Source organism: Phalacrocorax carbo, chromosome 1 (genome assembly GCF_963921805.1).
Source record: "Phalacrocorax carbo chromosome 1, bPhaCar2.1, whole genome shotgun sequence".
Taxonomy (NCBI): Eukaryota; Metazoa; Chordata; class Aves; order Suliformes; family Phalacrocoracidae; genus Phalacrocorax; species Phalacrocorax carbo.
The window spans coordinates 100,716,894-100,729,574 of NC_087513.1; the positions used below are offsets into that span (position 1 = coordinate 100,716,894).

At 44.2% G+C, this 12,681-nt stretch overlaps 1 protein-coding gene across 4 annotated transcripts in view; it reads left to right on the plus strand.

Annotated features, from left to right (window-relative positions):
- Window positions 1-6,408: 6,408 nt before the first annotated feature.
- Window positions 6,409-12,681, plus strand: part of CRYBG3 (crystallin beta-gamma domain containing 3) — a 94,699-nt gene continuing 88,426 nt past the window's right edge. For all 4 annotated transcript variants that reach the window (XR_010375657.1, XM_064468797.1, XM_064468804.1 and 1 more), the window contains exon 1: window positions 6,409-6,622. Coding sequence is in view for 3 of the 4 variants with exons in the window: in XM_064468797.1 (XP_064324867.1) it covers window positions 6,498-6,622 (125 nt within the window). In the remaining variant the exon portion in view is untranslated. The remainder of the gene's footprint in view (window positions 6,623-12,681) is intronic.

Consider the following 12,681-nt stretch of genomic DNA (forward strand, 5'->3'; position numbering starts at 1 on the left):
TTACTGGACTAAAGCTGTACATTACATGCAGAAAATATTTCTAAAGAACAAGATTAGATAAAAAGACTGAATTTCATTCTGGCTTATATCCCCATTAGCCACACATTTACTTATGATGGTGTTTACTTTGCTGAAAAAGCTTTTCCTCTCTGAGTTCAATGACGATGAATGCTTGAGTGAGGAAGCATATAGATTAGTCAGAATTTTTGTTCTTGCGTATTAAGAGAAATCATCTTTCCCTTACTAACATTTCTGTTGTGTTGGGCTTAAAAAAATAAAAATGTGGGGGGTTGGTTATGGTGGTACTTACCTAGCTAAATAGGCATAGTCTGATTAATGGTCACTTGCATTGTTACAAACTTGGGCTTTAATATTTCTTTCGTACCCTTTTTCTGTATGCTGTGCATACTGTTTACTGTTACATGAAACTATTATGCCAAGAATTAGACTCTGTTTTCCTGATTGTTCTGTAATAAGATTGAATTATTTTCTGCAAGTCTGGAATAACCTATGGATATAATTTGTAAGAAAAGGTGTCATCTTTTTCTTTTCTTTTTTTCTTAATTTCTTTCTGGAAGCTTAAATGAAGTGGAGAGGGAAATAAGTTGTTCCGTGAAACCAGATGGGATTCTGCAATGTTTGCAGCCAAAAGCTTTTATGATCCTGTTTGGCTCAAATCCGTAAGAATTCTTCTTGTTAGAGACGGGTGTACTTACGGTCATTCTTACATACAGAAATGTTTCCAGTGTATTTCTCTGGACACTAAAGATGATTCTTCCTTTTGGAATATACTAATACATGTGCTTGTTATGAATGTGGTAAGGTTTTACTTTTATGCATATATATATTCTAATTTTCAAATATTTTGAATAATGTAACAAATGTTTTATAAAGGGCTCAGATCATTGGGTTAAAAGGTATTCTGTGTTGTGAAATCCAGCTGGATAAACAAAGGGGTGGAATTGGTGCATCTCTGACAGTGTTTTGCAGTCAGTGCTTCTAGGAAGCCTTGGGATCCCGGGACTAGTTTTAAGAACACTTTGAAAGGTAACTAAAAAAGGCAAGTCTGCTGTCCAGAGGCTTAAGTCTACTGTACACAGGTTCACATCACAGTTCAAAACTGCTTAGTAATTTGCAATTTGAAAAATGTACTTTTGTGTACATGCATGGAAATACAGTAAGCTTTTAGAATATTAGTAATTTGACTTTATATTTGAAAGTGTGTAGATTTGTACAGAAAGGTGTTCCTTTTTTTAACTGCAAATATGATATTCAAAAGACATTCTAGATGGAAAAGTGTTAAATGAATTACAATTTACAAATTGCTGGTTACCTATTCCCTGCATTTCCTTTATTTGGATGTAAGACACCTCTTCCTGAAAACTCTTGCATTGTTCTGGACACTTTTTAACATGCATATAACATGTAAGTTGGATGAAATTTACTTACTGAAGCACTTTGTTTAATCATCATTTTCTAGTAAGGGTAGGGGTGAACAGACAGATTGGCTTAGCAGGAAGCATAACCCAGGATAGGTTGGTTTTACAGAAACCTCATTATATGAAATGCGGGTTCCAGTTAGGGCAGGGTGTTTTGCAATTATTAGCGTTGGTAAGAGCACAAGTGAGTTTCATATTTGTATTCACACAAGTGTAATTGATCTGATGTGCTATCAAGAAATCTCTTGAAACCCTTCCAGACAAGCTGGGCTAATCAGCTGGCAGTTTATCAATTCTGTTGGAATTAATAGAAAAGGACTTTGGTCCTCATCTAGAGTAGTTAAGTGCATACATAACCACCATAGTATGACACTTCTGAACGCTTTTTGCTCCATGCCAGGTGCAGCGAGAGTCTACTTCAAAACAGGTTCTCTGTGTGCGTTGGTCACTTTTTATTTTGTTCTTTACAATTAGTTTTCCATTTTAGCACTTCTGCTGGGTAAATGTAAATGTCACAAATTATAGTGTGGAAAACAAATAGAAGAGACCTTCTGAAAAGTTGATTTAAAGATTTTAATTACTACACTGAACTTCGGCTGTGGGTGGCACAGTATATAAATCTTATCCAAAATAATAAAGAACACAGTTACAGCTCTCAGTAACTGCAGTTAACACCATGAGTCATTTCCAGCTGTCTTCTCCAGACACGAAGGCATTTGAACAATAGCAGCTGACCATGCGGTGCTCTTTTAAACCATTTTCAGTAAATCAAATGGAGGAACTGTGCGTTCACAGTTAAAGGATGAGGATTGCTGGAAGCTGTGCAGTGCATGCTTTACAGCAGACAGAAAATAGATCTTAGAAATCCTTGCTAACATGCTTCATCTGTGTAATAACATCGCCAAGAACCAAATCTTCAATTCTGTTGTATGCCTTCATTTTAGAATAAGCATAGATTATGGGGATTTAAAGTCATCAGTATTTGTTTCAACATCTGGACAACTAACATTGTCAAAAATGGCTAGGAAATATTACATGTGATGACTCCGTAATATGTATTTATTAATTCATGGTTTCATTACACCTATTAGAAACCTTGCCATAGTATATTATATACTGGAAAGGAAAAAGATAGGTGAGGGACCATCCATCGTTAAAATACTATTGCTATTTGTGCCACATCTACCTGTAGACATGTTCAGTAAGAGCCTGGAAAATGGGATTGCCTATTAACAAGAAAAAGTAGCCGAGACAGACAAAATACTTTTTCATACATGTCTAATGCATTTATCTATAACAGAAAACTGAACTGTGCTCTTGTTTAGCAGGGTTGTACCTCAAAACATAAGACCATTTCTTATTGTATCAGTCCAACAATGCAAACAGTTTGAGAATGTTTTTTTCATGTAGTAGTGCTAAAATGTGCTTGCAGGAAAAATGTTTAGTTTGGTGGGTTTAAGTCTACATTTCTCCCCTAGTTATGACTTTAATGTACCAGAAGTGTTCTAAAACTGGGTGTGAGAGGAGGGCTTTTCATAAACCAATACAATGGAAACTTGCTTTCCTTTTTGGTATCCAAACAAAGAAAAAGATTTGACTCAAGATGTTAAAGACCCATAAAAGGGAGAAAAATCACAAAGCACAATTAAAATTTCACCATCTGCTCACTCTAAAGCAGTCAGGAGAAGGCGGGGGGTGGGGTGGGGTTTCCCTTGTGCACAACCATTATAATCTGAGTTGCAGTAGAAAATCAGTGGACATGGAATAGGCACAGCACCCTTCCCTCTCTTATCTGAGATACTGATTCAAGTGGAACTCAGGGCGGGATGAACTACGAAAAAAAAAGACCCTATTGAGAGTCTCAGCTTGACACTTTCCTCTTCTGTGCCATTGTTTCCCTCTGCAACTGTGTTTTAATGGCTTCTTGCTGCCTTGGGCGATGCAATATTACCTTGTATGGGCCACATGTGAGTACTCTAATCTGAGTCAGAAAGGAACCTGTTTCCCCCATCTGTTTTGGCTTGCATGTGTTGGTGCTGCTGTTAATGCTGACAGCTGTGTTAATATGCGAGGCCACCTGCCACCATGGTAGATACTGCATCTTTGAGTAAAAGCCTAACTTTTCGCCCTTTGTGGAAGGTGTAGATGGCTAAATCTGGGTTTCTGTTGGCAACTCTGCTGGCAGTTCCCATTTCACTATTTTAAACGTGTCAAAATTATTTACCTGTAAGTCATGTGGTACTCAGTTACTCCAGGGTACACAAAAAGAAAGGGATTATCTAACATGGGCCATGTCCATCTGTTATATTGATATATTTTACTACTTTGATTAGAATTTACGTATGTGCCCCAGTAGAACTGCGATTTGGTACATTTCTGTATTTCCTGTTTTTAGATGCAGTGAAGAAAGGAGAAACAGATTTGAGCACATAATGTTACTGTTTGGGATTAGCATTTCTGATTAGGTTGGCTCTTTGTTCTTGGACAAGCACAGCCCTGGTAATGCTTTGAGCTGCACTGTGGTGCCCCTCCGGGCGCCTCACTGGTGGAGTGCGGACAGATTTTGGATGCAGCAAGGTGTTTTGACTGCTTCTGTCTCTGTGCAACCCACTCACCACATTATAATTAACTACATCCTGAGGTGGTTATGAAGATTAATTAATGCTTAAATCCTTTGAAGATACCGGATGCTTTATAAATGCCAAATATTATATTCAGGTTTGCTATAGCTTAGGGATTAGGCCTTACTTAAGCAATAGGTAGGGAAGCTGTGAGATGTACATGGCAAAGAAGAATTAAAGGTAATAAACAGTCACTGAGAGCCTAAGCTTCCCTGCAGCCTGTTTGTGCTGTCCCATTTAATTGCTTTTAATAAATTGCCACTCTTCTAATTTTGTTTTGGGAGCCTTAATTACTAGTATTTTGCATGTCAGAGGGAGTGTCTCCTCTATAATGTTCCATAGGGGCTGGTGTTACATTTTGTAGTTTTAACCCTGATTGCCATTTCCCCAAGAATGGGCAATGATGTGTACTCTCAAAACATGGCGGGGGGGGGGGGGTTTGTCTATACTGTTCTGGAATGAAACATTTAATATTTTTGTGCTAGGTGTGGGGCATCTGTATCACTGAGAATTGTCTGCTTCCCTTCTGGACACTGAGAACTAGGCAGGACCTTGTTGTGCAGTAAGTGTTGGTCCCTTGAATAAGGCTTATGACTGGTAATTACACCATGTGAAAGCTACTTTTTGTAATCTGTGAAGCACCAGCTATTCCCAAATCCGTCTGACCAGTAAGGATTGAAGTACATGTCCAATATCCACCTGTGTCTCTGAAAATGCATGCAAAAGCTATACTAGACTGGACAATATGAGGGGGAGCTGTCTGCACACTTCTGAAAGATTTTGCTTGTAGCTGAGGCAGTGGAAGTAGACAGAAAAGTAGCCGTAGTTTATTTCCAGACTCTTTATTGCTGCTGCTTTGCAGATGGGCCTAGAGTACCAGCTTCATACCCACCCCAAGTTGCAGCCACGGCAGGGTGACACTATGGTACAAAGGTAAAGAATATGAGAAAAGAGGCCTTGGGTATAGAGGGGGTTAATCGAGGTGAACAAATGGAGAAGGATCTTACAGAAAAAAAGCGAGCACTGGCACAGGTTGCCCAGAGAGACTGTGGAGTCTCCAACCTTAGAGATATTCAGAAGAGATGACCCTGGGCAACCTGCTCCAGGAGGCCCTGCTCGAGCAGGGGGTTGAACCAGGTGACCTCCCAAGATCCCTAACAACCTCAGCTGCTCTGTGATCCTGTCAGATGGCACAGTAGGTGCAAAATGGAGCTGATAAAATGGTATGAGGTGTAGGCAGTCACAAAGACCAGCAGAGACGCTCATCAAAGATGAGAAGAAAGTGTGGTTCTGGATTTAAAATCCTAACTTCAAGGTTAGTCAGTTTTACCTGTAATTCACACTCAGTGAATCGTTACAGTTTTGTGCATCGCTTCTATCTATAAAACAAGGGTAATACTTGTCACCAGGTTGTTGCAAAAGCAAAGTCATCTCTGTTGGCAGGGATAGTTTGATGTTAACTCAAGGGCAGCCATAGTCCTCGGAGAGAAATGAAGGTTTTGGTGTTAAAAGAAAAAACAAACAAAAAACCCAACCAAAACTCTCTTCTAGGAAGAAATATTTTCAAAAGGCTAGAGAGAACCTGCTTCCTCCAAGTCACTTGTCATCAGCAAGGATGGCCTGAACTTTTCCCAAAGTGAGGGAGGGAGGTGAGAGGTGAAACAGCCACACTAGTGCTGCTGTGTACCTTTACTTGATGCAAATGTTTTCCTGTGCTAGCATGACAGGCATATAGGTCAGAGGGTCACCCAGCCGGAGGGCGCCTGGCCCGGGACAGTGCGGCGCTAGTTGCTGACTTTGCCTGACAAACACGTGTAGTATCTCAAAGTTGGCACCAGTTAAAAAACGTAGGCTAGCGTTGGTGTTTGCAGTCAGTCAGGAGGAGCGTAAGTCCTCAAAGCTGTCCGTCCCTTTTCTTACAGGATTAATTTTCACTTCTGATCTTTTCTCTTTGTTCACGCTAATTATGCCACATTAACTCTAAAAAAACACCACAACCGCCAGCCGGCCACCCCTCCTCGGGACGCTGGAGGCGACAAGCTGCGTGCGGTGCTGCCTCCCCCTCTGCTGCCGTCGCTCTCCCCGCGCGTCTGCGGGTGGCGGCGCCGGTTGAAACGCTTTCTCCCGCCCCGACCTCCCCACCGTGCCACCGCCCGTGGGGCCGCACTGCGCCGCCGCCGGCCTCCCGCCTCCCCGGCTGCAGCTTTCAGCCTTTTCGGCCTTCCCGCCCCCGGACCCTCCGGCCCGCCCCTCCGCCGGGAAGGGGCGGGCGGGGGGCGGGCTGAGGCTGAGCGGCGGCTCCGCCCCGGGGGCGGGTGGCGGCCGCCCCCGCCGAAGGCGGAGGGAGGTGTTTGCCGCCGCCGCCGCGGGAACTACTCGGTGCTGGGCAGCTGCCGGCCGATCCTCGCGTCCCGTCCCGTCCCGGACGGCGGCGGCGATGTCCGGCGGGGGCAGCCGGCGGCGGGCCGGCCCTTCCTGGCACAGCACCATCTCCCGCTTCTTCGTCAGGAGCACCCCCGGCGAGGGGACGGCGGCGCCGGGGCGGCCGGCGGGCGCGAGCAGGTACGTGAGGGACGGGACGGGATCAGACCCGGCGTCGGCGGGCGCGCACTGCCGTCCTCTGCCCCGTCTCACCTGCACCCGGCCGGGGAGCGCCGTCAGCCGCCGAGGGGGAGCGCGGGACCGCGGTGGCCGCCCCGGTAGATGTTGCGACACCAGCGGATGGGTGAGGGAGGGAGAAGAAACGAGTGTGTCCACTGCGGGGGGGGGGGGGGGGCCTGCCCCCACGGCCCGGGGTTGCGGCCCCGCTGGTGAGGGTGCCGCCAGGCGCCCCGGCCGGTGGCGGGGTCGGGGCCGGCTCCTGTGAGCGCAGCCCCCGCGGCGGGGGAGCGGCGGCGGCGCCTCACACGGGGTTCGAACCGGGGTTGGGGCGGGGGGGTGGTTGGTTAGCCCGGCTGCTGACATCGCCTGAGCCCGCGTTCGTGGCGGCGGCGGGTTTAATTTAACGCGTGTGCGGTGCCGTGCGGCGCGAGGCAGGTCCCCCCGCGGGCTTGGCGTCCCCGCGGTGGGGCGTGAAAGGGTTCTGCCACCCCCCCACCCCCCCTTACCCGGCCCGGCGAAGTTCGGGCGACCGCGGGATGGAGTCCGGCGTGAAACAGGCACTCGCTGTCAGCAGCAGCCGGCTGTGGGACTGCTGCGCCTGGCTCGGCGGTGCGGGTGTCGGCGGTGGGGCTGGCTCACCCGCCTGCGCCGCAGGTTGCGGCCCCTTCCTTGGAAACTGAAAGCAGGGCAGAGCGCAAGAGGTCTGCGGGGGGTTTGGGGGTTTTTTTTTTTTTTCTTTTCAGTTTTCACACAAAATTTTTTTGACTGGTGTAAATCAGGTGCTAATGCAATATAAATATTACTGATGTGCTTAAGTCTCAATGCAAAACGTGTGGTTTATGGAAACCTGGTTATTAATTATTTTTTAGTGCGAGGAGGGTTTACAAGATGAAGAGGTTTGGAAACTCCCTGTCTACTTGTTCCTCTTCCTTTTTTCTTTCTTCCCCCCCCCCCCCCCCCCCCCCCCCCCCCGTGGCTTATTCCTATGTGTATGTAGGAAAGAAGCACAGTTAAAATTTCCTTCTGTTTCTTATGCAGCCTTATTATATGCCCTAGTTAATTAGGATATTTTTGTGGTGAAAAGGTGCCAGCTGGCTAGGCCTTATTTCCTCAGGTGTAGCATTTAATTTTTGCTTTTAACATGTTAGTTTTAATCTTTGAGTCTTACTGCTTAGGTTTGTGTTTAGACTGGCAGACACGTGCAGTTTAATCAGATAGTGGGTATCACAGTAGTTCTCTCAGTGAAAAATATTAGCATCTTGCATGTGCTCAGCAATCATGAAAAATAGAGCATATTGCTATCTTACACTGACTATCTTAAATGGTCTCATAAATGCACCATGAAGATTTTTACCTTTGGGAGTTTTGTTTTACTGTAAACATTTGACGGACCAATACACCACCAAGCATCCACCGGCCTTCGATGAGCATGAAACATTGCTTTATTTCTTGAAAGAAAGAAAAAAAAAAAAAAAACTAAAATGGAGCAAGGTTGCTGAATCGAGGGCATCTTTACAGTTGCGGGAGTAGTGTGGCTGTTATGTGTGGCAGGGGTGGTTAAGATATGGGAGAAGGCTTGGATCTGGCTGAGGACCTGAACAGGTAATAGGAGAGGTTTCATCGGACGACTCCTTGCCAGCTCCCTACAGCTGCGGTTCGGAATAAACAAAAAAGCATAGCGGTCGACTTGGTAAGGAGGAGGGTGATGCTAGTTCAGTGGTTTGCATGCTAAATAGCCTGTCTGGAGGTAGCACTCATGGTAGACCTGCTCCACTTAACTTCGGGCTGGAGTCTATTACTTTTATCTAAATCACAGTTTCATTTCCTGCAGCCAAGAGCCTTTCCTGTATTAGGAAGCTGGGATAGTCCACGTAGATGTGGAAAGGCTCGGGTGTCTTGGCCTTGTTCTTGAATACCTTGTGCAGTTAGCTGGAGGGTGGGAGCCGTGATTCCTCTCTGGAGTGGAAGCAAGCAAAAACCCTCCTACTCTGAGGAATCCAATTTGGTATGATAAGGAGCTTTTTTTTGTTGCACTGGGTTGCAGCGTGGCACGTTAGTCAGGAATGCTGACGTTCTTGTATTTGGTTTCCACTGGCAGCCTTCTTCACAGATTAGCTTAATTGCATACATTAAGCAGCGCTGGGCTGGGATGAGTGCCGCCGAAGGTTTGCTCTCGTCATGTTTGTTTAGAGACCTTGGTGGTGTAGAAAAATGGATCGCCCAACAAAGCATGCGTGTTGGGAGGGGGAACCAAAGCTGCTTTGTATGCTTATTGTTAAGGTGTGGAGTGCGTGAGGTGAGCTGGGAGTACCTCTTTCAAGAAGTGTTATGAGAAACGTATACACCAGGATGGTTAATTTCCCCTTCATATTATCAGTATGATATATATTGGAACCAGATCAAATTTGAAATATGTAGAAAGAAACTTCCATGTGGAGATATTTTACCTACCGCTAGGTTTCCAAAAAGCAGAACACCCATGTAAAGGGGGCAGGAGAGGGAACGGTATGTTATACAAGGCCAAATACACTCCCAGTTTACCTGCGTTGACCTCTGGAGACACATATCATGCTTAATGCCTGTGCAGAACACAGTGGTTTCCTACATTTTAAAAATGTGCAGAAATGAGCCTGTGTATGGCTAAAAGTCACTTCCATCTGCTCCTGCAAGTTAGGCAAAGTGGCTGGATGGAAGCTCCCAGCTGCGTAGTTGCCTCTCAGCTCGGCAGGGTATGTAGCTCTCACCTGCTCTGGCTCCAGGCACCATGTTCAGACTTGGTTTCTGTGGCCCTGGTTGAAAATAGGAGGAAGGGGAGGGGGGAATTACACTGTTTGTTAATCAGTGTCTTCGACTCTTCTGAGAACCCCATTCGACAAAGAGCTTATGTTAATAATTTGCCCTTACAGCAATTTGTAGCTCTGATGAACATGAGAATTGCTGGAGGCTTGCTTGCTGTGTTAAAAATGAACCCGTGCAGATTAGTTGCAAGTTTTGTGGCAGCAAAAGGCACAGCACATGTGTTACAGCCAAGTAAGCCCTTTACATAAGATGTAGACAACAGTGAGGTATCTCCCACTGATTGCTTGCCTGCATAAGTGTGTCTTCAGAGCTGGGGCTGCTTTCAACAAGGGCTTCGGTGCTTTTCATCCCAGTTCTTATCGTTACCTTGCATCAAAGGCAGTCATTATGCTCTACTCGGCTATTTGCTATTTTCAATAATACAAAATTGATTATTTGTACTGCAGTGTTTGTCCTGGAGCAGTCTAAATCCCCAGGGTGAAAAAATCACGTTGAGTTTTCGCTATTCTAATGGAGTCTGATTAATTATTTTTTTTTTCCTTTTAAATATGTGCTTCTTTAGTCCATCTGGATGAAAATACAGCTTTTTCGGTTTAAGTCAATCCACTGCAGATTCTTTCAGAAATATGCAGCTTCTGTGGCTGAGTGATTGTTGCGTTGCAAATAAACGTGACCTTTCAGGTCATGTTAGAAGCTGCCAAGGAGGTGTGACGCTTTTCACTGATAACTTTAACCCAGAGCTACCACCAAAATCCCCTTTAAACTATGGATGTATTTTATTAGTTATTTTGTATATCGTTTAGCAGGTTCATTTCCTATTTATCTTTTTCCTTCTAAGTGCTGTTGGTTGCTTGGTCAAATAACTACCAGTGCAAGTGGGCCTTTGTTGGGTTTGTCTAGATATTTCTTCTGCATCTCTGAGGTGTACCAGAGACATCAAACAAGGAAGAGCAACCTTTTATTTGGTTTTAGAAGGCTTTTGGTTTTGTTTTTTTTTTTAGGCTGAGATTATTGTTCTGTTCATCCATTAGTTTCTAACTAAGAGCTTTCAGAGATGGAAGAGCTTTGTTTATTCTGCCTGAGGAGAGATTAGAGAGTCTCCTTCTTCCTCTGGGGCTGCCAGACATTGTTCCTGTTTACAAAGAATATGTATTTTTGTAGTTATAAAAAATGTGGATTTGAGGCCTGCTGGGCGTTGATTGAAAGGGGAGAAATACATTTCAAACTTATTTCTTCTGAAGTTACTACCTCCTGGCTGGTTTTGATTCAGATACCATTAGCATCTTTGAAGAAATTTATTGTTCGCTGGAAAAATCAGTCTCTGCTTTCTAATAAAGAAACTTTTTTATTTCAAAAGGCAGAGCAGGATTTTTTTTTGTTGTTGTTGTTAAAATCTAACTCATTTGTGAGTGTACATCAGGGATGACCGTTTGTGGAACTAGCAAGGCAAATGTTCCAGCAACAGAAGAATTCAAATTAGACTCACCTAAGCAAGATGCATTATGAAAAATTTTGTTAATTTGGTTTTTTTGTTTTTTTGCTCCCTAGATTTTTTTTGTTATGACTCTTATTGCAGGATGATTCAATATAGTAGCAAAGGCCCTGATTCAGCAGAGTGCCAAAGTGGTTGCCTATATTTAAATAGGTAAATCGTTCTGTGCACTATAGTGGGACTACTTGTTTGATTGGAATTAGGCGCATACATAGATGTCTCATGGGGCTGAGACCAGAAAGAGCAAGCCCAGCAGATGGCTATGTATGTGTGAGACATTTCCTAAAGGAAATGTTTTTAGAGTATTAATTATAATAGTAGCACTCCTTGGAGGAAACAAAGCAAAGTATTTTTTTTCCCACTATTTTAAATGTTAACAGCATTGTCTCCTTTCCAATTATTGGCAAAAGTGCTAGAGTTAATACAAGAATATTTCCCAAACAGCTACAAGTCTATGGTTTTAAGGAACAGTTTTGCAAAGATGAAAACTCCGCAGTTGTCTTTTCTCGTGAACAAAAGGCTCACAGGTAGAAAAAAACAAAATTCAGAAGCACCTTGCTGTGGAGATTGTATTTCTGATTATTGAAACTTCTTAAAAGGATGGAAACACGGCTACTGCTTTTAATTTCTGAGGACGTTTGGATTTCGTACAATTCTGTTAGTATATACAGTGTCCAGCTCTGGAGCCCTCAACACAAGAAGGACATGGACCTGTTGGAGCAGGTCCAGAGGGGGGCCACAAAAATGATCCGAGGGCTGGAGCACCTCTCCTACAAGGACAGGCTGGGAGGGGTGGGGTTGTTCAGCCTGGAGAGGAGAAGGCTGTGGGGGGAGACCTTAGTGCAGCCTTTTCAGTACTTAAAGGGGGACTATAGGAAGGATGGGGGCAATCTTTTCAGCAAGGTGTGTTGTGACAGGACAAGGGGTAATGGTTTTAAACTAAAGGAAGGTAGATTTAGGCTGGATATAAGGAAGACAATTTTTTACAGTGAGGGTGGTGAAGTGCTGGAACGGGTTGCCCAGACAGGTAGTCGAGGCCCCGTCCCTAGAGATGTTCAAGGTCAGGCTGGATGGGGCTCTGAGCAACCTCATCTAGTGGAAGGTGTCCCTGCTAAACGCAGAGGAGTTGGACTTAGATACCTTTAAAGGTCCCTTCCAACCCAAACCGTTCTATGATTCCTCCTATTGTACTTCCAGACAGTAGCACAGCCCTATGTTGCTTGGGCTTTCCAGGGGATATTAATACCTCTATTTTTCTGGTATTTTAATTTTAATTTCGAAAATTTTTATAGATTCTAAATGACTTTAGAGTATCACTTTTGAAGATTAAGATCAGAAATATGTGTTTTCTTAGTCATTTAACTTTCTCATCTCAATTTTGCGACATGAAGTATAGCCTCTAATTGTGTTGTGTTAATGTGGTTTCACGACTTGCCTTATTTTGACATGGAGGCTTGGTTTTCTGGAAGTTCCAGTGTTTCTTAAATTGCTAAAATATTTTACTAAAGGCAGTATTTCTGCATAAGCAGTTTGGAGGTCTTGGGGCCTAAGTGTATGAACACTGTGGATCTGTGCTTCACCTATGGACAGTGTTGTATAGGGACGAAGTATTTCTTGTGAGCACATGAAGAGCAAGTGCAGAAAGAATTGCAGTGACAACAGACTTTTTTTTAAATCGCCAATTAAATGCTACAAATTTAGCCATCGAATTTATTTTGGTTGAATGAGA